Below are 25,382 nucleotides of genomic sequence, written 5' to 3' on the forward strand. Positions count from 1 at the left end.
CGATTGGCTTGATGTGATCCACCTTTGATAAAGCCATGTTGCCTCAGATCTTGCGACTCTCTGAAATGTTCACTATCATGTCCTTTAATACTGACTCCATTAAGTTTTCCCATCACTAGGGTAAGGCTCACAGATGTAATAAGTTAGTCCAATAAAAAACTCCAAACTTATTTGTGAACCTTTCTTCTAGCAAAAAATATGCCAGTACAAATACCAAGCCATTCTCCAGGAGTGGGGTGATCTCTGGGGGACCCATCCCACAGTAATCCTGTCCCTTGCAACTAGCCACAGAATCCATGAAAAGAACGCACTGAGAACAGGATGCACAAAGCTCTAACAACACAGTAATAAATACCATGTTTGGAGCTTAGCACAATAGCGTGTACATTATATGCATGCCGTTTGTGCGGAGAAGCCCTGGTAAAAGGGGGAGGAACTGTGCCTGGTGCCTACTCAGTAAAGCAAATCAATAAGCATAGCTCTTCCCCCTGCTATCAAGCCTGCTACAAAAAAACCAAACCAAACACTTCTTCCCTGCCCGCAATCAGCTGAGCAGGCAGGGGAGAAGAGAAAAGCCATGAATGGTATCACCACTTCCTTCTTACAGAGCTATGACTGGTTACATGATAGATCTAGCAATCAAAGAAACCAGCTCCAGGGGTCCAGCTGCTTACCCTGGCATTTCTTGCAGCAGTCGGACGGAGTGACACGGACTGGATTGCTGCAGCTGAGCTGTGGACACTGCACTTTCTCACAGTGGACTTCTCCTGTCGCTCCCTACAGAGAGAGAAAAAGAGAGAAAGCTTCAGATTTCCAGAAACATCTTCTTTCTATCAGGAATTGAGCACTTCTGAGTGTGGAGAGGGCAGCTCTGTGCCTGAGTCTGCGTCATAATGGAATTCAGTGAAATCGAAAAACCAGTCACTGGCGAGGATCCCCGTGTCATTCTCTAGTGCTGAGTAAGGGCACCTAACCAGATATCTCACACAAGATAGTCAGAAAACGGCTAGTCACTAACCAGTCTTCAACCGCTGAATATCTGGGCTTAGGCACTACAATGCGATTTAATCAACCAGGACAGAGAGTTCCTTCAGGAGGTCTGCAATTTGGGAATTTATTTATTTTAAAATTTTCTATATCGTTTAAAACTAAACGGTTTACATAATTTACATATATAATTTGGTAAAAACATAATAAAACAGCCACACAAACAATCATATCTACAAACTATTAACATATAATGAACGTCATGAATAATTCATCAACTGTGCAAAGAGGAAAATTATTTGCTAAAAAAGGCATCTACAAATAATTGCATCTTGAGTAATTTTCTAAACATACCCTTTTCACTACAGTTTCGTATTTGGCCTGCAAAAGAGTTCCATATTTAAACTCCTGCACAGCATAAAGTCATTTTGCCAGTCTCAACAAGCCTTGGGTTAACATTTGTCTTCAGTAGAGCTAAATTCTCAGAACGTAGTGATCTGTTTGGTGTATAGCTAAGCATATTATTTTTAAACAATTTTGGTCTGTTTCCATACAAGAATTGATGGCAAATCATTACTGCTTTATATTGTATTCTGAAGGCGACTGGTAACCAATGCAGTTGTTGAAGAGATGGCGAAATATGATCATATTTTGCCAATCCCATTATCAATCTTACTGCTGCATTTTCTATGACCTGCAATGCCCTACACCTTGCTTTTGTTATGCCAAGGTACAGGGCATTGCAGTAATCAAGTCTCGACAAAACCATACATTACATTACATTACATTAGTGATTTCTATTCCGTCATTCCCTTGCGGTTCAAGGCAGATTACATCCAAACTAAAACAAAAATTACATTCAAAATTTGAAGGAATAGAATAAGCTATGATATAGAATTTTTAAGGTAATATATGTTGGGTAAAGAGTTACCAAAGGGAAGTGGAGGTCTTTAGGAGATAAGAATAGGGTGAAATTATGGATTTTAAATAACGTTTGGTAGATAAAAGAGTATTAGAGAGAACTAAGGGTAAATAGAGTGTTGGATATTGGGTTGGGATTGGTTGTGCTGGATAGGTTTTTTGAAGAATATGGTTTTAATATCTCTCCTGAAGGCTTTGTAGTCTGTAGTTGAAGATAACAGAGTGGTGATTTGTCTGTCCAGTTTAGCTGCTTTGGAGGCTATTAGGTTATCATAAAGTTTTTTTTGTTTGACATTTTTGGATGATGGGTGAGTGAATAGTGAGTGGGATCTTCTGTGTCTGGTTGAGGAGGATTGATTTAGTCGGTTATTCCAGTAGATTGGGCTTTCTCCGTTGAGAGCCTTGTAAAGTAAGCAGTAGAATTTGAAGTGCACTCTCGCTTCTATTGGAAGCCAGTGCGAGTCATGGTATGCCTCTGTGATATGGTAATATTATTTTAGGAAATAGACAAATCTCAGGGCTGTATTCTGTATTGTCTGCAATTGCTTCATCATGGTCGCAGGACAAGGTAGGTATAGTATGTTGCAATAGTCTATCATCCCAAAGATAAGAGATTGTACCAATAGTAGAAATTGCTTCTTTTCAAAGAATGTTCGGATTTTTCTTAGATTTCTCATGGTCATGAACGATGCCTTTATTATTTTGTTAATTTGGGGTTGCATGGTGCAGCCTCTGTCAATTGTGACTTCTAGCAATTTTAGTGTAGGGTGTATTGGGTATGAGATCGAGTTTATTACAAGATTAGTTAATGTTGGAGTTTTGTTGTTTTCTAGTAGGATGAAATTTGTTTTGTCAGGGTTAAGTTTTAATTTGTGCTCTGTCATCCAAATTGCAACTGAATCGTGTATTGTGCTTGTGACGGGTTCTGGTTGGTCGAAGGGTAGGAGAATAGTGATGTCATCTGTGTAGCTGTATGAAATTATGCCATGATTATCTAGGTAGTAGCTGAGGGAGGCTATGTATATATTGAATAATGTAGGTGATAGGGATGATCCTTGGGGAACTCCGCAGGGGTTGGACCATGGTTCTGATTTTTCTTGCATTGTTTTAACTCTGTAAGTTCTTGATTGTAGGAATCCTTTGAACCATGCAAATACTTTGCCTGAGATTCCTATTGAATCGAGAGTTTTTAGAAGCATGTCGTGGTCTACCAAGTCGAAGGCTGCAGAAAGGTCTAGTTGTATCAGCAGGATTTTCTTGCCTGTACAGAGGTGTTGTCTTGCAGTGTCCATTAGTGTTCCTAGTAGTGTCTCCGTGCTGTATTTGGCTCTGAATCCCGATTGTGTGGGGTGGAGTATGTTGTGATTCTCTAGGTAAGAGGCTAAATTTTTTTGCTACGAGACCTTCCATCAGTTTGATGTACAATGGGATTGAGGTATTGGGTCTGTAATTGGATGATTGGTCTTTTGCTCCTTTAGGGTCCTTTAATATTGGAGTTATTATGATTTCACTGAGTTCTTGTGAGAAATAACCCTCTAGTAGTGATGAGTATATCCACTGTAGAAGTAGGGAGCAGAATAATATGCTTGAGTTTTTCAGTAGGTATGGGGGGCAATGGTTGAGGTCACAGGCTGCATGGCTGTATTTATTATAAAGATTGTTGAACTCTGCCCATTCTATAGGTGAGAAATGGGACCAGGTTCTATCTGCTGCGACTGAGTCTTTTTCTGTTGGTGGAAATGATGTCTATATGTGTGAGGGTGTTCCGTTGAAAGAGGCTCTGATATTTGTGATTTTGTTTTTGAAGTAGGTAGCTAAGAGGGTGGCTGTAGGTGGGGGCGAACTGTTGTTCTCTATGTATGGTGTTGTGTTTGTGAGGACTTTTAGTAGCTGGAATAGCTTTTTTGAGTCTTGGGGTCCATCTCCAATTTGCTTCGAGTAGTATGTCCTTCTTTTTTCTTTCAGTTTTTGTTTGTACTTTCGGTTTGTTGCTATCCATGCTGTTTTTGTGGATTCTTGGTCGCTTTTTCTCCATTTTTTTCCAGTTGTCTACATTGTCGAACCATTTGTTTGATTTTCTGTGGATTTTGGTTTTAGGTTTTTCTGGGGCTAGTTCGTCTAGTGTGGTTCTACTTAGCAGGTTCCATTTTGAGATGAAGTCTTTAGATGTGTAGTGTTGGATTATGGTGTCTGTTTTTGTCCAGAATACTGAGGGATCTATATGTTTGCGTGAGAGGAAGGTAGTCTGTTGAGTAGTCGGAGTGTATTTGTTACAAGACCAATTGATTTTGAAGGAGTAGGTGTAGTGATCAGACCAAAGGGAATGGCTCCATTTTCCGTTTAAGGTTTGAATTTCTGGGTGTGAGGTCTGTTGGGACATGTATGCTACGATGTCCAGCTGGTGTCCTTTTTCATGTGTAGTCTGAGGATCTAAGATTTTATACGTTAGGGCTTCTAGGTATGCTAGTACAGTTTCAGCATTTTTGCATGAATGGTTTTCAAGGTGAAGGTTGAGATCTCCTAGAAGGAGGTTGTAGGTAGTTGCTAGGGAGTTTCGATAGATAAATTCTTCAAATATTGGCTTGGCTGTGCTCCAGTTACTTGGTGTTATGTAGCATAATATGCATGTGAGTGTTTCTTCAAGTGATGTGCTTGAGAGTTGACAGGCAAGTAAATCCATGTATTGGTCTGTTATTTTGTCTAGTTGGTGTATGTTTAATGTGTCTCTGGCTATGATGGCAATTCCTCCTCCTCTCTTATTTTCTCTGCATACCAGTGTCATTTTGTGGCTTTTAGGACAGACTTCAGTTATTCTGGGGTCTGTATCAGAGGTGAGCCAGGTCTCTGTGAGGAAAAGGCAATCAAGGTTATCTTCTTCTATCCAGTTTTTTATGCATTCTGTTTTAGGGCCAATGGCTCTGATGTTCATATAGGCGCATTTGAGAGGGATGTATTCTATTGGTGAGTTGCTCGTTGTTTTCAGGTATATGAGTGATCTTTGGTGGGGTAGTATTGTGGTATTGTATGGATTTGTTGGTTTTCTAGTTGTTAATTTTGGGGAGGGTTGATAAGTGAAGGGCTGATAGTATGTGTTTCTATTTAATATGAGATGCCAGTTTGGCAGGGTAATTCCTCTGGAGTATGCTATGATGGGTATTGGATATATGTTGTGTGCAGTTGTTTTCCAGTCTGTTAGGAGCAGGAGTATCAGAAGGATTGCTTAGAAACATAGAAATAGACGGCAGATAAGGGCCCACGGCCCATCTAGTCTGCCCACCTTAATGTCCCTCCCCTACCTTTGCCCTGTGAAGAGATCCCATGTGCCGATCCCATTTGGCCTTAAAATCAGGCACGCTGCTGGCCTCAATCACCTGTAGTAGAAGACTATTCCAGCGATCAACCACTCTTTCAGTGAAAAAGAATTTCCTGGTGTCACCTCGTAGTTTCCCGCCCCTGATTTTCAACGGATGCCCTCTTGTTGTCGTGGGAACCTTGAAAAAGAAGATATCTTCCTCTGCCTTGATGCGGCCCGTAAGATACTTGTGTATAACTTAAAAGTGTGGTTCTTATGGTGGTGCAAGATGCGAAGCTCATTGTATCTAACATATCTAGTATGGTATAGAACCCTGCTGGATCGGGGGAGGGGCGGATCTGTGCTCCTAGGTCCCCACCGCTGCTTCTGTTGCTTGCTGCTGGCTTTGGTGCTGCCCCGGCATCTCCTTGTTCTTACCGTTATCCCCTGCTGGATCGGGGGAGGGGCAGAGCTGTGTTCTTAAGTCCCTGCTGCTGATTCTGCTGCCTGCCGCTGGTTTCGGTGTGGCCCCGGCGTCTCCTTGTGCTCACCGTTATCCTCTGCTGGATCGGGGGAGGGGCAGAGCTGTGCTCTTAAGTCCCTGCTGCTGATTCTGTTGCTTGTCGCTGGCTTCGGTGCTGCCCCGGCGTCTCCTTGTGCTTACCGTTATCCCCTGCTGGATCGGGGGAGGGGCGGAGCCATGCTCTCAAGTACCCCGCCGCTGCTTCTGCTGTCTGCCGCTGGTTTTGGAGCGGTCCCGGCATCTCCTTGTGCTCATCGCTATCCCCTGTTGGATCGGGGGAGGGGCAGAGCAGTGCTTCCAAGTCTGAGAAAGGGTAATATAATTTGTTTTTGTAAAATTCCAGGTGTACGTGTCCTAGTTCATTACTTCCAGTGTTCCATGGAGCATCCTGGTTCTCACTAGCATACAGCTATAACCATTAGGCCCAGCAGAAGAAAAACCATAGCCAAGAGGTAGGGGCAGTGTTGGATTTGGGGCTGCATAACAGAAGCACTTACCCTGCAAGTACAAACGGCACATTTGATAAGTCCAAAAGGAGGTACGACAGGGTGCCATCGGGTGCCGGCTGCTCTCCAGCTTCTGTCCCCATCATAATAACAGCCTGAAAGAAGGGATTCAAACTGAGTTCAGAAGAAAAGCACCAATAAACCCAGCTCAACCCACCCGCAAGAGTTCAGCTACACACACTCCCATGTCCATTTCTCAAGGAGATCCTACGACAGCTCTGCAGTGCAACAAACCATTTTGCATCTCAGGAGTTACATTTTTACAGACACATTTTCATAAAAATGATAAGCACTCCGTTTAGGAAGCACGTCTTGGTCAGATTAAGGCCTAGTTGGGCAATTAAGTGCACCACTGAGCAGTAGAACTCTGCATTCATTTGAAACGACATGTCCAGTGTAGTTGTGTGTCGCGTTTCCAAAAATGACAGTGTCATTTGCCAAAAGGGCACACTCCTTCAGAAAGACTGCAAACTCTTTTCCAACAGTGCACACATGCGTGAACCATGCACATACCCACTATCAGGAAAGAGTGCTTCTTAACGATATTCCTCCTGTAATGAAAAAATCATGAATTTGGGAGTTAGCTCACCAACTTAGACGCCTAGTAGGCTTGGGAAAGCCAAGCCAGACCAGGCACCTGGAGAAACCTCTCCCCTTGCTGTTGTTGCTAATTCACTACCTCCAGTCTGAAGAGAGCTACTCAGATGCCATCAAAGTCTAGAGAAGGAAAAAATGAGGCCATTTGAACCATAGCTGAGCTGGGGTGGGGGAGAATAGACCTGAGGGTGCACGAGCCATTTGTCAGCTTTTGCTGGTGCAGTTTTTCCTCTGTCACAACAGCAGAGGTTGAGAATTAACATCACCCCCCCCCACACACACACACCCAGATACCCACCAGTGACCTGTGAGATGTTCCCTGGGCAGGATGTGAACTTAGCAGCACATTATTCTTCTTATTTAAATAAATAGCATATGCTTAATTTGTTCTCCAGTCACATAGCTGCAGCAAATGTTTTGGTACACTATCAACTTACATGGTCAGCCTACACCCTTGGACATAGAAAAAGCACATGATAGTGTGAGGTTGAGAGTACAGGTTCGGGGGGGGGGGGGGTGAAAGGAGAGGGGAATTCTGTGCACCCTAAGACAATCTGCTCCCCTTGTCCCCACTGGATCTCTGCTTCAGCCTTTCCAAACAGCTGAGTTACTTTCCACCTATTTCACCAACTTTGAAAATCTTTCTCTTAGTTCAGCCTCCAAACTGAGGACTCCGTCACTGTGCTGAAGAAACAGAGACCCCCAGTTCCTTCTGCCCAATAAGTCATTAACAACTCCTTATCACTCTAACCTGGCAGAAGCTCCAAGAGACAGGCTTCCTACTCCTTTCTCTGTGAAGACGCCGAGGCAGGCTTCCACTATCCCTTCTCCAGAGAGAGACTTTCAAGGCAAAGACTAATTTCCCCTTCTCTTCGGGGGCTGCATAGACACATGTCACTTTTCCTTCTCCCAGGGATAGACTATTTTTCAGCAGCATTAAAAGCAGTAGAGATGTAGGAATGAAATGTTGCACCCACGAGCAGTCCCCGGTTGTAACTCAGGCATCTTGGAGCAGGCCAGAGATGAATTTGGAGTATGTAAGATATCAGAGAGACAGAGCCACTTCAAAGCCAGGAAGGACTCACCTTCACTAGAAAGCTCCGGCTTCTCTGCTTCCTTCAGCTCAGGGCTATCTTTCTTCTCTGTTAAATGAAGAAGGAGATCCAGAGACAGGTTAAAAAGTGAAAAGCTAATCAAACAGGGCAGTTAAAGGAAAATATAATGAAGAAAACTTAGAGACACAGCATCAAGGGTGCTGAATCTCCACCACCCCCGTTGGGAGCCAAGAACCTCCACTCAGCAACCGAGATGATTTGATAAGATGCAGCTCCAATCTTGCAATAAAAGCTGCAAAATCTCACAGTTCTTATCACGAGGAGGTGAGGTTTATTTATATATTTAATTTTATTAAAGCATCTCCAGCTGATGGAGTGGAGTCAGGACTGGATTAATGTCCTAAAACTGCCTCTCTCATAAATTGGGCCTCCTTGGCATTTCTGAAGGACTGAGGGGGAGGGGGCAGCTGCGGTATGAAGATATAAGTTGTGTTTTTTCTACCACTGTGGGTTTACATCACCCCCTGTAGATTGCCACCTCTTGTATCAATCAAAGATCGACTTTTTCTGACTAGAGGAGGAGCCTAATGATTAATGGAGTGGATTGAGATCCTGGGGAACTGGGTTCAGTTCTTGCTGCGGCTCCCTGTGACCCCGGGCAAGTTACTGAACCCCCCCATTACCAAAGGGACAGAATTTAGATTGTGAACCCACTAGGGACAGGAAAAGTTCTTGCATAGTACTTTTGACTGTACCCACAGAAAGGTGGGATATCAAATCCTTGATCCTTTACACTTCATAAAAGGAAAAAAAATCTGCCACTAATCCAGAACCTGCACACAATCAGACACAGATACACTCTCACTCAAACATTCCCCTATGTTACCAGAACACCCATCCCCCCCACCTATATTACCACAACCTGCAGTCATGCTCAGAGATATCAACACCAGACACAGACTGATACTGAGAGAACCTGGACTTACAGATAAACCCCTTCACTGCTAGGACTCTCTCCACCTAGAGTGGCTGAGGAGGACTTGCAAGCTAAGAAATTCTGCTCTCCATATTAGCCAGGACACATTTCAGATGTTATGTATGTCCTAAAGTGGGGAAGAAGCTGTAATAGTAGGTCCTGATGATTTGGGATGAAGTTGGCTTGATAAAGAAGGCCGTAGTTTGGTGAAAATACTACTGCAACATTTGGCTGGAGACCTAAGCTATCTCCCAATCTTATTTGAAGGGAAGAAGATATACAGGATGATGGATATCTAGAATAGAGATGGATCAGTTTGTAACAGAGCACTGTTGTCCCTAAAGGAAGGACATGTTATTTCCATGGTTTTCAGTTCACCTCAGGCAAATGAAGAGAGCGAACAGAATGAAAGACAGATTCTTGGAAAGAACAGGACGAACGCCTTCAAGATAGAAAAAAAAAGACCTGACTTGTCCATCCAGTCTGCCCAATACTCATACTCATTAAATTATCTTTCTTTGGCACCCCTATGTTCTCTGCACTCGAGCCAAAAGTCTACAAATAGCCTCCTTCAAAGACATTGAATACAAAAGCACCAGGGCAAGAATGTTCTTGGTACTGGCCCCAACATGGTGGAATACTCTACCAAAGGAATTAAGCTAGAAAAGGACACTGGAAAATTCAAGAAAGGGATAAAGACTATCCTTTTCTCAGACTACTTCAACTGAAATTATGAAGTTGACAGAGAGAGGAAACTAGAACTTTCAGGGATGCAGGTAAATAGATGATATTTAGTTGAAATGGCCAAACTCCTTAGCAGGTGTGTAAATATAGTGTGTTTAGCTGCAATAGTAAACCTAGTATTATACGTGTATATACTCAGGACGACTGATTTTCTATACATGTGTGCATATAAGTAGGATGATCAATGTACCAGTAACACTCAATGAAATTACAGGGAAATACTTTTAAAACCAATAGGAGGAATTTTTTTTTTTTTGCTGAGAATAGTTAAGTTCTGGAATGTGTTGCCAGAGGATGTAGTATGAGCAGATAGCATAGCTGGTTTTAAGAAAGATTTGGACAATTTCCTGGAGGAAAAGTCCATAGTCTGTTATTGAGAAAGACATGGGGGAAGCCACTGCTTGGAATCTTGTTACTCCTTGGGATTCTGTATGGAATGTTGCTATACCTTGGGTTTTGGACAGGTACTAGGGACCTGGGTTGGCCACCATGTGAACAGGTTACTGGGCTTGATAGACCATTGGTCTGACCCAGTAAGGCTATTCTTATGTTCTCCCCTCCCTTGCATTTTCCCTCCTCTATCTTCTCTTCCCTTCCCTTCACCATGTGCAGCTTCTCCCCTCCCTCTTCTCTCCTGCAGGTCCAGCCGCTCTTCTTACCTTTCACTATCCTCTTTACCCTCCTCTGGGTCAAGCATTGCTTTCCTACCTCCCTCTGCTCCCCACCCCTGGGCACCACTATTTTGAACCATTTATTCACACTGTAGACAATCATTTTGTCAGGTTGCCCCAAAGTTTTCCCTCTACCGGATTCTTCACACGTGGCGACAAGAAGTTACAACAGAGTAAGACTGCCTGTTGTAATTACTGCCAGTAAATGCCACAAGTTAGTAGAATCCATGTTGGGGAAGGAGGTACCAGGGGACAGAGAGAAGTAGGAGGCCAGTACTGGACCTGGAGGAGGGGAGGGGGAGGGGATAGAGGGCAAGTGTGCTGATTTTGGGGTGGCAAAGCAGTTTATGCTGTTTCTCAACCCCCCATCTCTATTTCCCTTTGAGACCTTTATGTCTCAACTATATATTCTGAAATTGTCATCTTTTGCTCATATTATTGTGACCTGAAAAAGGTTCTGGCCTTTGAAAACTAGGTTTCATATAGTTATGTACATGTTTGAATACTGTATTTTCAGATGTGTACAAGAGGAGCACCAGAAATCCGGTCCCCACCCAAAAGTTAACTGGGCACTGGCTAGTATTTAGACCAGCTAAAGTTAACATAAGAGTGTTTGATTTGCTAGACTAGCTTCACCAGTTAAAGGTCCGTTACCTTCATATACACCCCACCCACCCCAGATGCCAGACCATTACCTTCACAGACAGGACAGCAGTGATCGTCCAGGTAGGCAGGGAAAGAGCAGTTCAAGGGCTGACAGATAACAGGGTCACAAATCACAGTTCGTTTCTGTGAAAGAAGAAGAAAATTCTCCATTTGTGCACTTATCCATGGAACAAGCTCTCTCCTGATCTTCTTGAAATTCAGTCATTAACATAAAGGGCGGGAGAGACACCATCCCAGATGCCAATGCCACAAAATGTGCGAGATTTTGAGCGTGGGTGCACAATGCAAAAATGAGTTTACACATAAGCTAAGCAAGTGCAAAGCCTTGTGTAGAGATTGGCACATTTACATCCCTGCTAATGCAGCTAATGACTATTCAGTGGAGATGTGGAGAAAGTACAGAAGACCAAATATCTGAGCTCAACATCAGGACTTGAAAGTTAAAAGGGGATAGATTCCATACAAGCATAAGGAAGTTCTTCTCCCAGAGAGTGGTGGAAAACTAGAACGGAGGATAACACCCTCCAGGGATTCAAGACAAAGTTAGACAATTTCCTGCTGAACCGGAACGTACACAGGTAAGGCACTGGTCTTTGACCTAAGGGCCGCCACGTGAGCAAACTGCTGGGCACGATGGACCACTGGTCTGACCCAGTAGCGGCAAATCTTATGTTCTTATGTTAAAAACATAAAAGATTCATTTATGCTTCTGCAGCCACTTTAGTGGGGATTTCATGCCTGTTTCTTTTCTTTAATGTATGCATGTAAAACCTGCAACTTTTTCTGATTTTCATAAAAAAACACAGATTTTTAAACCCCCAACAAAAAGAGAAAGACTTGAAGGAGAAGTGCGCTGAGAACGGCACACTCGCACGGGTCTAAGCACTAAAAACTGTGGCTCCTGAGGTTCAGCCAGCGCCACTCGGTATTTTGCTACGCAGGGCCAGCTTTATTCCTGGACCATGTCTGGGCACCAGCACTGAACATACTGGGCTGGATAACACATCGCCAATTAAGTGTGATATTTAGAACTAATTAAAACCAATCCCCCTCCCCCAGTAAGAGGAGGGACTCTTGCTGCTGTGTCTTATACGCTCCCGTTTATGCCGTTATCTTTGCCAGTTGAAAGCCCACAAAGTAGGCCAGATTCAACGTAGGCACTAGGGGACAGATTCTACAGATGATGCCGGTAGCCGCTACGTTAGGCCTTGTAAAGCACCTCCGTATCTGCAATGAAGGAACCGGCGCCTACAGTTTTTAAAAACACTTTTATTGTGTTTTGCACTTAAGTTAGATGCTGGCTTTAGACTATGGTCCTAACTGAACATTTTTAGCAGCACAGTTCAGTTAAGGCTTTTGAATATACCTGGTTAATCCTGGACAAGCAATTTAAACAACCAGAAGCCATTCCTGGCCATTTTAAATATTGACCTCTGTATTGCACCCGGATTTACACGTACAGATCTATGCACAGGCTGGAAGGATGTTTTCTTTATAAATACGTGCAGAGATGTGTGATCAGTAGTGTTATGAGGTGAGAGGCACCCCTCTCCTACCCTCTTCTCTGCCCTTCCACCTCCACACGCTCCTTCCCCGCCTCCTCCCTTCCCCCATACCTCTGTAACATTCCTGGCGTGAGCAGCCACCCCCCAACCTGTTGTCGCACCAGCATCAGCTCTTCCTCTGATGTCATTCCTAGGCGCGGGTCCAGGAAGTGACGTCAGAAGAAGAGCTGATGCTGGGCGGCAGCAGATTGGGGGTGGCTGCTCGCACCAGGAATGTTACAGCGGTATGGGGGAAGGGAATTGGCATGCACACACGGCAGGGAAGGAGGGGGGAGTGGTGCCTGTGTCTTCACCAAGACGGCGCCAGGGGTGAACCACTCCCCCAACTCCCCTTTCTACGCCACTGTGTGTGATGCAACTCTGCCAGTCGGTTTGCGAGATGTAGCAGCCACTACTGCAGACCTGTGTGTGCATACATCCAGTGCACTCCCCCATGTTAGCACACTTGACCATACTTTTTGGTTACTGAACTTGAAAGCAAAACATTTACATGTACCAAGCATCGAGTAATGGTTCCTGCATCGAACGCCAAGTAAAGCAGAGAGAGGGAAGACGAGTGAGACAATCAGTAAAGAAAGAAGGGGATACATACCTTTTTTCCAAATGAGAAGGGGTGCAAAAGAAAGAAGAGGGATGTCCATAAAGGGCAGTTGGACGTTCTCACCAAACCCTTCCAATTTGCTATTTTCGAAGCCCATTTTCTAGACAAATTCTATGGTAGTTGTCTGCAGTGCATCTGAATCTGAAGGGGGTGTGTTGGAGGCATGATTTGGGTGGAACTAGGGCAGGCTTATTGTCTGGACATTTTTCAGCATTTTGAACGTTTGGGGCTAGCCTGTGCCCAAGCTGACCAGAAGACCACTGGAGGGATGAAATTACTCCCCCAGTGGTAACTGACTCCCTCCCACCCTCCAAAGATGTGAATGAAACCTGCCTGTTATGACTAGTAGAACAGCAAGCAGGATCCTGGAGTAGCCCAGAGGGTGGAGAAGTCAACCTCAGAGATGGGGGCTCAGCCAGGCCCATGTCCCACTCCAACCACTACACTTATGGTTCAAAAAGACAGACACACTGAGGACAATCGCATCTGAGAAATGACCATTTTTGAAACAAAAAGATAGATGTTTTTCTGTTTTGAAAATGGTCATGTTTCCTTCTGGATTTTCTGCAAAACGTCCAACCTCACATCATATTAAAAATGCCCCTCCACATAAGAGAAGGGGAGACACACAGCTCATACAGGGCCCGATACATGTATTTCTCTTTACTAGTGGCCCCCACCCCCAGAATCCCCAGTCAGAACCAGCATTTACCTGGCAACTGCAGACAGAACATTTCTTATCATAGTTGGGGGCCCAGCTGGTACCATGAGGTCTAAGCTGCCCCTCAAAGAAACACGAATTGTGATTTTTCTTCAGTTCCTCAGGATCAGTCGTCTTCCCTTCCTCAAAGAGTTTGTGCTCGTGCTCCATCTGTTGAGGCGCCACCATTAGCACAGCCGACTCACATCTGTTGGAAAGAAACACCTGAAATGGAAAGGGAACAGTGAGACAGCAAATGACTCCCTGAACCAGTCTCTAAAGTAGGGAGGTCGACACTCAAAGAGGTGTCACTTCCACAGCAGCACAAATCTCCCCCTCACTCGGCAGAAAGGGAGGGGAAGGAGTCACTTCCTGAGCCGCAAGGGTCTCCCTTCTCACAGGGCAGCATGGGATGGAGGGGGGGGGGGGGTCATGTGCGGATGCCCTCCTGCCTGATGGCGATTTGATAGAAGCTTGTCAAATCTCGGACAAAGTGCCGGGTTTTGAAAAGCCGTCCAGACCCCCGGACATGTCCTCAAAAGGAGGATATGTCCAGGGAAATTCAGACTTCTGATAACCCTAATCTTTGAGGACCGAGGGGAACAATCTCCTTTCCTTGTGGTCTGCCTTCTATGATTCAGTGTTTGGGTGGGCAATGCCCCCCACCCCTCCAAAATTCTAACCTCCCCCTCTCCTCCCTGTCCACAATCCGGCACTTCTCCCTCAAGCACTCCCACCCCATAGGGTCTAGGATGATTCATTGCGGCTGTGATGAAACATCCCACGATGAACTGGCTGCAATGAATTGCTCAATTTGATCTTTTAGGGCTTCTCAAATGTGAAGTTAAAACCCCAGCACTGCGCTCAGCTTTTTGCTGTTCTGCTCATGAATAGTTAATAGCCTCATTATCATGGGATTTAAATGTGCAGGCTTTGTGCATGGTTAGCTCACGCTAACATAGGGTGTTCAGAAAATGTGTCAAAGCCTAGTTCATTTTCAGCATCAGCCCCTGAGTTAGTAGCTGAGGCATTGGAAGGTTAAGGAACTTGCCCAGGATCACAGGGGGGGGCAGGTGTGATTTGCCCAGGACATAGAAGGAGTACTAGAAGAAAAATAGCTTGGAACAGAAGGGATCCAGAGGAGAGCCAGAGGTTGCATGCACAATCCTTGTCAGGGCATCACAACAGCAACCCAACATGGGACCATGTTTTGGCAACAAGAGCCTGCTTCAGAGGTTGAACAATTTATGTATTAAATACGAATATGTACAAATGAAAATAAAAACATGAATGAAAAAATGGATAAAATATTAAAATTTTGATAAAACACAAATCAAAACTTTTAAGCATTTCACAATTTATAATTAAAAAGGGGAGACAGAAACGAATAAATACTGTCAAAGTAATACATGACCAACTAGAAACGATAGGAAAATGGGGAGAACTACATATTAAGAGTAAAGAATACAGCGAAGGTTAACCACAGTGGGGAAGTTAGGCTGTAAGCAGTCAGGTAGGCCTGATCTTCAGCGTCATTTAAGGTGGCCGAGAACGGCTCCTGGCCGTCTAAATAGAACACAGCTGGCTGTCTCACGCTTAGCAGATCAGCTTCGCTGCATGACATAGCTAGTCACTGCCAATATTCAGCTGCTTGCTGGATAAGTTTATTTATTTAAAAAATTTCTATACCATTTACAACTAAACGGTTAACAAAATATACATAGATAATCTTAGAACATAATAAAAGAGACATACAAAGAGGTCTTAGCTTTGCATAGAAATAGAGCCTAAAAGAGATAAAAATTAATAGCGTTTCATGGATACAGATTAATATCATAAGAGTGGATCTTAAACAGTTCATCAGGTTTATCAAGGAAAAAAGGTATGACTAAAAGAAAGCATCAACAAATAACTGGGTTTTAAGTACCCCTCTCACAACAATTCCGTATCTGTCCTACCAAAGAGTTCCAAATCTTAACTCCTGCACAGCAAAGACCAACCTTGGATTCACAGTCGTCTTCAGCAGAAGTTGGGCAGCTAAAGACAAGCTCCTAAAGGGTGGCAAATCTTTGGCCATTGAGACTTAGCCAGTGAATAATGGCAAAAGCCAGCTAGTGGCCGGCCAAAATTAGGCCAGAAATTCAATGCCCATGGCCGGATACAGCACCGGCATTGAATTTCCAGTATTGCTGGTGATCTCCTGTTCTCTGAATATGAGCCAAAAAGTAAACAAAGTCTAGGTTAAAACTTATGATACATAGAGATATTGAATTTTAACAATAAAGAGGTCATGCACTAAAAAAAAAATATCAGAATAATTTAGACATATGATATACAAGAAAACTTGGAAAGAGCAGCCAGATTGCAAAACAAAGAATACAAACAAATAGACCTCCTCCCCCCCCCCTTTTGCTAATCCGTAATAGCGGTTATTAGTGCAGGGAGCTGCGCTGAATGCTCCTAGAGTTCCTAAGAGCGTTGGGAGCAGTGCGGAGCATTTAGCGCGGCTCCCTGCGCTAATAACCGATATTGTGGTTTAAGAAAAGGGGGGGGAGTGAAGATCCAAGACCCGGATTCTCTATACACCTAAAAAATGGCCACCGATCGCTTGTGAATCACAAGAAGGTGCTGTATAAAGATTCGTACCTCCGAGAAAGACAGGCACTGGAAATGTAGGTCAAGGTTTTCCAGGTCTGTCTTTGTCATGAATCACACCTACGTAGTGCTTTAAGCAATTGAATACCACTTCTGGCATTAGTCATGCTCACAGAGGCATTAGGTGGCCTACAGAACCTACGGAGGTGTGACTCCGGCACCAATAGGCACCTTGAAACTCAGTTAAAAACGTTGTTTGATCCGTGTTTTTTTACTGAGATTGGGCGCCTACCGCTGCCTAAATAAAATCTGCACCGGTTAGAGAATTCGGGACAAAGTGCACAACTCTAGTGTGATTGAAATGACATAAAAACCTATAATAATTCCACCCAAGCTGAATGTCCAAAAATATCCTAAAGCCACTAAACATACATTCATATAATATATCCCTTTCCAGAGGCTTCAGTAGGGCAGGTGTACGGAGAAAAGACCTCAGTGTTCCAGGAGAAAAACTCAGGGGACTTCCTTGGTCTAAGAAAAACTCCGTTCAGTTATTCTTATGAAACCTATTTTCAACAATTGATTATAAATATATCAAAACCCTGCACTTATCTTTAAAGATGTCTATTTGTCCTCTGCTGGGGGCAAGATCTTGCCCACAGGGAGTTTCAGTATGATTTGCCCAGGATCACTCGGTGTTTTTTCAGTTCTTGATAACCTCCAGTGCTATATCGTTTAACTGAAAACTGAAACAGCACCGCGTGATCTTGCCCCCATCAGAGGACAAATAGACATCTTTAAAGATAAGTGCAGGGTTTTGATATATTTATAATCAATTGTTGAAAATAGGTTTCATAAGAATAACTGAACGGAGTTTTTCTTAGACCAAGGATGTGTTTCCTAAGAAGTCCCCTGAGTTTTTCTCCTGGAACACTGAGGTCTTTTCTCCGTACACCTGCCCTACTGAAGCCTCTGGAAAGGGATATATTATATGAATGTGGCTTTAGGATAAAAACCTATAAGCCAGAGTACATGAATATATCTAAAGCAATTTATTTAAATTACATTGAAAAAGAAAGAAAGCCCATATAAGCACACTAAAAGGACTGACTCAATTGCAGAGAAACCAAAAACATGTAGTAAGGACAACTAATAGAAGAAAAAAAAAATAATAATTCATTGATTGGCAAAATTTGACTAAATGAAACACAGAGATTCCTATTTTATATACAGGGAGTTTATAAAACTGCCCAGGATCACTGGGGGTCTGAGTGTGGTTTGAACCCCAGCCCCCTGCTTTCCTAGTTTTTAGCTCACTTCCTCCACTTTTTGAATCAAGTGTATGGCTCAGGCAGGTGGAAGCTGGGAATGGAAGAAGGGCCGCAGGTAGACGAAGCTATTTAAACTCAATCATTCTTTTCTTTGGCAGTATCCACCTCCTCCTCTTGTTAACTTGGAAGAGATGCTCAATGTCTCCATACTCACCCTGCCACGGATCTCGCCCTGGGGGTGTGCTTTGGTACTGACTTGAATGAAGGCTGTACCCCTGTTAAGGTGCTGAAGTAACTTTGAACCAAGGTCCTTCAAGATGCCTTGTGCCTGCAAGGTAAGACACAGAATTTAAGCATAATGGAAGGAGGAGACCCAGGGCTAGGGTTACCAGACATCAGGATTTCCCCGAACCTGTCGTCCTTTTCGAGAACATGTCCGGGTGTCCGGACACTTTGTCCAGGTTTTGAATAGCCTCTTCTAAATCACGTCGGGCAGGAAGGGCAGGGCTAGGATGTGATTGGGGGCGGGACTGGGGCATAACAGGGTGGGGACAGGTGCAACTGGGCGGAGGGCGGGCTAGGGGGGTCCAGATTTTACTGTAGTTGAAATCTGGCAACCCTATACAGGGCAGTGCTAGGAAAGAGAATGTGAGATGGGCTATGCAATCCTGTAAGATCATTCGTCTACTCAAGATATTACGGGAGGAATGAGGAGGTTGGATAAAAAATGAGATCCTCACTAGCAGACAGGACAGAACCATTCAATCAAGTCGCTATCCTCATCTCCCCTTCTCCTTTTGCAGTGTTCAGGTATGGTAGGTATTTCCGTCAGCTGAGGACTCGTAATCTAAGTTTGTGTCTGAGTAGGGTTACCAGATTTTCCATTTGGAAAATCCGAACCTCTAGACCCGCCCCCAGGCTTGTCAGTTCTACTCATCCCCGCCCTAGCCACGGCCCTCACAGGCCACCCTCCTGCCCGATGGCGATTTGATAGAAGCTTTTCAAAACCCGGAGAAAGTGCCAGGTTTTGAAAAGCCATCCGGACCCCCGGACATGACCGGGAAAATCTGGATGTCTGGTAACCCTATGCCTGAGCACCCCCTGTATTCTTTCCTGTAAGTCTGTAGATTTGGAGCTAAAAGCTCCATGCTTCTCCATGGACAGGGGATCTTGCAGCCATCATGGTGAGGTTGCTGACCTGGCACATTCCAAGCACAGTGGTCTCACTCTCTAAAAGAAGCTTCTTCACATGTGTGTGGATTCCCTCTCTACTCTGTATACTGTATATTCCATAGCCCATCAGTAATTTTCTTTCTGCAGTCGTGGTCGGATCCGTGGACAGCTTAGTGATACCGAGCTGGCTCTATTACCTACTCAGTCCAATGCATTTTCAAAGGATTTGATTTAGCTGGATGCATTCTTATTTATACCTAGAGATTCTTATCAAAAATGGCCCTCCAAAGTAACTCATCCTAAAATCAAACAAGTGACTGAGTGGGGAATTAAATTTTCTGAACTGTGTAGTTATGGTTTATCAAATACATTTTAAGAAGCTGCTACTACTTATCACTTATATAGCACTGAAAAGCATATGCAGGGCTGTACATTTTGACATTTATAGATGGTCCCTGCTCGGAAGAACTTACAATCTAACTTGGACAGACAGACGCGATATATAGGGTTGGGGATGCAGAACCCAAGGTGAGAGGAGCTAGGAGTCAAAAGCACTGTAAGCTAAAGGAACCTACTCAGTATTACATTACATTACAGATTTCTATTCTGCCATTACCTTGCGGTTCAATGCGGATTACAAAAAGAGTTATAGAAGGAGGGTTACAAAGTTAGATCAAAGATTGTTTCCAAGAGTGGGTCAGGTAGGATCAGGGGTTAAGGAGAGGATGGTAAGAAGGAAGGTATTCGTGGTTTTAAGCCTTATTCAGGGATTTCTTGAAGAGTATAGTTTTTATTTCCTTTCTGAACATCTTGTAGTCTTGGGTTGTTATCAATAGGTTGGAGATTTGGTTATCTAGTTTTGCTGCTTGAGTGGCTAGTAGGCCATCGTATAGTTTTTTCCGTTTTACTTCTTTGATTGGGGGGTATGTGAATGGGGTGTGTGTTTTTCTATGCCTGGTAGAGGTAGTTTGGATGAAGTGGTTGTTTAGGTAGATTGGACTGTCTCCATTTATAGTTTTAAATAGTATACAATATAATTTAAATTGTATTCTTTCCTGGATTGGAAGCCAATGTGAATCAATGTATGCCTCTGTAATGTGGTCATGTTTCTTCAATGAGTAGACGAGTCTCAGAGCTGTGTTTTGAATTGTTTGTAGTTTAATCATTATTTCAGGGCAGGGAGGTAGAGGATGTTGCAGTTGTCCAGTATACTTAGGATTAGAGATTGTACTAGGAGCTGAAATTGTGTTCTTTCGAAGAATTTTCGAACTTGTCTAAGGTTTCTCATAACTGCGAAAGATTTCAGTATTGTTTTGTTTATTTTTGGTTGCATGGTCCAGCCTCTGGCAATAGTCATACCTAGTAGTTTTAGGGTGGTTTGAATAGGGTAATTGATTGAGTTGATTTCTAAATTGGTTGTGGTTGGGAATTTGTTATTTTCTAGGAGGATGAATTTAGTTTTGTCTGGGTTAAGTTTCAGTTTGTGGTCTTCCATCCAAGTCGTTACTGTAACTAGTGTTCGGTGTAGTGTGTCTGTCATTGAGAGCTTTGGTTGGTCAAAAAGTATGAGGATGGTGATGTCATCTGCATAGCTATAAGAGGTTAGGCCTTGTTTGTTCAGGTAAACACCAAGAGAGGCCGTATATAGGTTGAAGAGAGTGGAGATCCTTGTAGTTCGCCGCAGGGGTTGGATCAAGGTTTGGATTTTTCTTTGTCCGATTTTACTTTGTATGTTCTGGATTTTAAGAAAGTTTTAGGTATAAGATCACTTACAGGTCATGAACCTGGGGGGGCCGCCGCGGGAGCGGACTGCTGGGGATGATGGACCCATGGTCTGACTCAGCAGAGGTCATGCTTATGTTCTTATGTTCAAACCATGAGTATACTTTATCTGAGATGCCTATTGAGTCCAAAATTTGCAGTAGGATGCTATGGTCTACCAAGTCAAATGCAACCGTCAGGTCCAGCTATATGAGCAGCATTTTTTTCCAGTGCTGAGATGTGTCGATAAGGGAGCCTAGTAGTGACTCTGTGCTGAAGTTAGTTCTGAAGCCAGATTGCAGGGAGTGGAGTAAGTTATGGTCTTCGAGATAGTTGGTGAGGAGTTTGGCTACCAGTCCTTCTGTTAGTTTGATATATAGAGGTATTGAGGCAATTGGTCTGTAGTTGGATGGTTGGTCTGTTGGTCCTTTCAGGATTGGGGTGATGATGATTTCGCTGAGTTCCGTCGGGAAAATGCCATCTGTGAGCATGGTTTGTATCCAATGTAGGAGTACAGTACGGAACTTAGTGCTCGAGGATGTCAGGTGATATGGTGGGCAGTGATTGAGTTCACAGGATGCATGGCTATACTTATTGTAGAGTTTGTTGAATTCGGCCCAATGTATCTTGGGGAACTGGAACCAAGTTCTGTCTGCAGCAGATGATTCATTTTCTGTGGGAAGTATTGTGACATCAATTAGGTGGGCTGGGGTACTATTGAGGGTAGTTCTGGTGTTTGTAATTTTATTCTTGAAGTGTTCTGCTAGGAGGGTGGCTGAGGGAGAGGGACCAGAGGGATGGGGACCAGGTACCATTAGACGTTTGAATTTCTGAAGATGTTTGATGGGTCATGAAGGCTGCGATGTCAAAATGGTGTCCTTTCTCATGAATAGTTTGTGGGTTTAAAATTTGAAAGCATAAGGCATTGAGGAAAGAAAGGAGGTTGTCTACTGGTTTGGATGAATGGTCTTCAAGATGTAGGTTTAGATCTCCTAGGATAAGGTTGTGTGCTGCTGTTAGTGAGTTTTGGTATATGAAGTTTTCAAATTCGGGCCTTACCGTGGCCCAGTTTCCCGGTGTTATATAACAGAGCATGCAGTTTAGTGAGTTTTTTAGTGTGGTGGCTGAGATTTGACATGCTAGAAGGTCCATGTATGGGGTGGATGTTTTTTCCAGTATGTTTAGGGTTAGGGAGTCTTTGATTAAGATTGCTAATCCTCCTCCTCTTTTTTCTCTCTGCAGGCCACTGTAATTTTGTATCCCTGAGGGCAGACTTCCGTAATTCTTGGGTCTGTGTCTGATGTTAGCCAGGTTTCTGTGAGGAAGAGGCAGTCTAGGTTTTCGTTTTTAACCAGTTTTTTATAAGTTCTGTTTTTGGGCCTAGAGCTCTGATATTTAAGTAGGCACATTTAAGAGTAGTGGTTTCTGTTTGGCAGTTGTGATTCATTTTAGGGTAGATGAGTGAATTTGGATGATGGTGAGGTTTGGTATTGGGTTACATAGAAACATAGAAACATAGAAAGATGACGGCAGAAAAGGGCTACAGCCCATCAAGTCTGCCCACTCTATTGACCCACCCCATTAAGTCTGAATGCTAATGACCTAGTTCCTTAACTCGACCCTCGTAGGGATCCCACGTGGATGTCCCATTTATTCTTAAAGTCGAGCACGCTGGTGGCCTTGATCACCTGCACCGGAAGTCTGTTCATCTTCTTCCCCAAGCTGAGGAAATGGGATGTGAACGCTTGTTTGGTGGTTAGTGTTTCTGTCTATTGGAACTCTCCTGTTGGGGGTGATGGATTTTGTTTGTAATTGCACTAGTGGGTATGTTGAGTATGGTTGTTGCTACTACCTTCCAGCTGGAGATAAGAAGGATTATCAATAGGATGATCTGGGTGTTTGTTTGTGGGATTAGCTTCATTTTGAAGGTTGGGGCGGGTGATTAGAGGAAGTGTGGTTCTCTGTGATTAGGTGGTTGTTCTTGTACTGTGTCTGGGTTGTGAAAAGAGTTGTTCGGAGTGGAAGTTGTGGTAGAGAGAAAGTTTTGATGTGGATGGTAGGTCTCTTCTTGGTCCTTAGACGGCTCGTCAAATGGCTGTGCGCCATTAGGCGCTGAGCCTTTTATTGGCTCAGCGGTGCACCTTCGGGAGGGGAGGGGCGGAGTTTGCTCCCATGCCCAGAGTGAGTTTTCCTCTGCTCCCGCTCTGCCCCGAGTGCTCCTGGTCCGTGGAGGGAGGCGCTGTGGTCCGACACGGCAAGGCAGTTAAAAGTAAAAAAAGAAAAAGAAGAAACCAAACTAAAATAAAAAGATTAAATGTTGGGGAGTTTCCGCTGAGCCTTCCAACTGGCTTAGCGGTGCACCTTCGGGAGGGGAGGGGAGGGGCGGAGTTCGCTCCCACGCCCAGAATGAGTTTTCCTCTGCTCCCGCTCTGCCCCGAGTGCTCCCGGTCCATGGGGGAGGCGCTGTGGTCCAACGCGGTAAGGCAGGTAAAAGTAAAAAGAAGAAACCAAACTAAAATAAAAGATTAAATGTTGGGGAGTTAAACTCAGTCACCAAGTGTAATAAGCTGCTGCATGTTTGACACAATTGATTTTTCATTGTCAGAACCTCTCTTGAATTTCTTCATCAGCCCCTAGTCTTACTGTAGGAAAATCTATTCAAGTTTATTTTCTGTGTTTGTGTGGGCAAAACACTTTTTCTACTGTATCTATTACCTCTTCTCTATTGAAATTGAACTTACAGAAAGGGCCTCTTACTTCAGAGCCGTAGAAACCCTTGAGAAGTCTCTTGTGCTCTTGACTGTTTCCATCAAACTCTCCGATCTCCGCGAACCCATGCAGATGAGCTTGCAGTGTGCCATCCTCAGCTTTCCCTAGGCCTCCAACCACAATCTCATAGTTCAGGTGGCACTGCTCATCAAGCGACACCCAGGCATGCCCGGCAGAGCTCGTCCGAACTGGGGGAGACACAAATTGTCCAGCCAGGAGAACTGGCAAGTCTAAACAGAGCACAGGAGAGAAAAAGAGGGGAGGGAACGCGATGAGAAGAGAAAGTAAGCAGGGCCCCTCTCCTAGTCTTCCTCCTCCTACAGTCTCACATCTCCTGTCTTGCTCCTCTTCCTCCTATAACCTCAAGGCCCTTCCTGGTTCTCCTCCCTATGATTCATCTCTTATCATTCCATATGAGCCCTTTCTGTTCTCTTCTTCCAGAAGTTGTTATGCTCAGTATCCAATGTTGGCTATGTCTAGGCCCCAGCATTAAATATCTAGGTTTGTGCGACCGGCTATCCTTTATTTGGGTAATACCGATATTCAGCATTTAACCGCTTAAGTGAAACATAACAATAGGATTGAGTTTTATTTGCTCTGCTTTGTCTGCATATAACTCACTTAAGTGCTGAAATAGTAACAGTAAAATGTCAGCAGATAAAGACCCAGCAAACAACAAGACAATCAGCTAACAAGATCCAGCATGGAAAGAAAGAGAACATCAAGCTTATGAGAAAAATCAAATGGATCTTTATTCACTAGGGTTGTCTAGAAAAACCTGAAGTTTTTTCCCATAAATTTGATTGTGCTTGATCAGAAATATTTTATTTTTATTTTTAGAGCTTAGCCTGGGGTCCCTCAAAGCCACATAAAGCTCTGTTTTTCTTAAAATTTGAACATAAGAATAGCCTTACTGGGTCAGACCAATGGTCCATCAAGCCCAGTGCTCTGTGTCTGCTGAGAGAATGCACAGAGGACGTGCTGCAGACTAGAGAGCTGCACGGGAATGGGGACGACGGGAATCCCGCGGGTTCCCCCTTTGGGTCACGGGGATCCCATGGGGATGCCCCCTAGGGTCGCGGGGATCCCGTGGGGATGCCTCCAAGGGTCGCGGGGTTCCTGCGGGGTTGGATGGCACTCGAGCTGCGAGGCTAATCTCCTTCTCCTTATCTGCCCTGCTGCAGCCCACAGTCGAACGGAAGTCTTCCCAATGTCAGCGCTGAAGTCGGAGGGAGGGCTTAAGCAAAGCCCTCCCTTCCTCTGACGTCAGCGCTGACATCGGGAAGACTTCCGGTCAGCTGAGTGCGGCAGGGCAGGTAGGGAGAAGGCAATGGCGTACCAAAAGGGGGGGGGCGGTCCGCCCCGGTTGCAGCCATGGGGTGGAGTGTGCACAGCCGGTCAGGTCCCCTTACCTTTGTGGCGCTTCCCCCGACCGACCGACAACGGGCCCGGCCAACAAATCTCCCTGCCCTGTAGCCGCGAATCTAAATTACCTTCTTACAGCAGCTTCAATACTCTAGCTGCTGTAAGAAGGTAATTTAGATTCGCAGCTACAGGGCAGGGAGGTTTGTCCGACCGGGCTTGTTCTGTTGTTGGTCTGGTGGGGAAGCGCCACAAAGGTAAGGGGCAGGGAGGGAGAAAGGGAGGAAAGGTGGAGTGAAGAAGAAAAGACGCTTAAGGGAAATGGGTAAAACTGAGGGGGGAGAAGGCCGCTGAAAGCACTGGGGAAGACAAAGGGGTAGAGAAGGACGCTGAAAGGACATGGGGAAGACGGGAGGGGGGAGAAGGATGCTGAAGACAGAGGGGGGAGAAGGACGCTGAAAGCAAATGGGGAAGACAAAGGAGTGGAGAAGGACGTTGAAAGGACATGGGAAGATGGGGGGGAGAAGGATGCTGAAAGGACATGGGGAAGAAGGCCGCTGAAAGGACATGGGGAAGATGGGGGGTGAAGGACGCTGAAAGGAAATGGGGAAGAGAGAGTGGGGAGAAGACGCTGGCAGGGAAGAAGA

The 25,382-nt window shown here is 44.5% G+C and overlaps 1 protein-coding gene across 5 annotated transcripts in view; it reads right to left on the reverse strand.

The window, feature by feature from the left end:
• Positions 1 to 25,382, reverse strand: part of CHRD (chordin) — a 147,376-nt gene that overhangs the window by 12,345 nt on the left and 109,649 nt on the right. For all 5 annotated transcript variants that reach the window (XM_033959255.1, XM_033959253.1, XM_033959254.1 and 2 more), the window contains 7 exons: positions 23,362 to 23,603; positions 17,885 to 17,998; positions 13,817 to 14,029; positions 10,968 to 11,061; positions 7,912 to 7,968; positions 6,221 to 6,324; positions 675 to 777 (listed from right to left, as the gene is read on the reverse strand). In XM_033959255.1, coding sequence (XP_033815146.1) covers positions 675 to 777; positions 6,221 to 6,324; positions 7,912 to 7,968; positions 10,968 to 11,061; positions 13,817 to 14,029; positions 17,885 to 17,998; positions 23,362 to 23,603 — 927 coding nt within the window. The remainder of the gene's footprint in view (positions 1 to 674; positions 778 to 6,220; positions 6,325 to 7,911; positions 7,969 to 10,967; positions 11,062 to 13,816; positions 14,030 to 17,884; positions 17,999 to 23,361; positions 23,604 to 25,382) is intronic.

The sequence above is a fragment of the Geotrypetes seraphini genome, chromosome 9, assembly GCF_902459505.1.
Source record: "Geotrypetes seraphini chromosome 9, aGeoSer1.1, whole genome shotgun sequence".
Classification (NCBI taxonomy): Eukaryota; Metazoa; Chordata; class Amphibia; order Gymnophiona; family Dermophiidae; genus Geotrypetes; species Geotrypetes seraphini.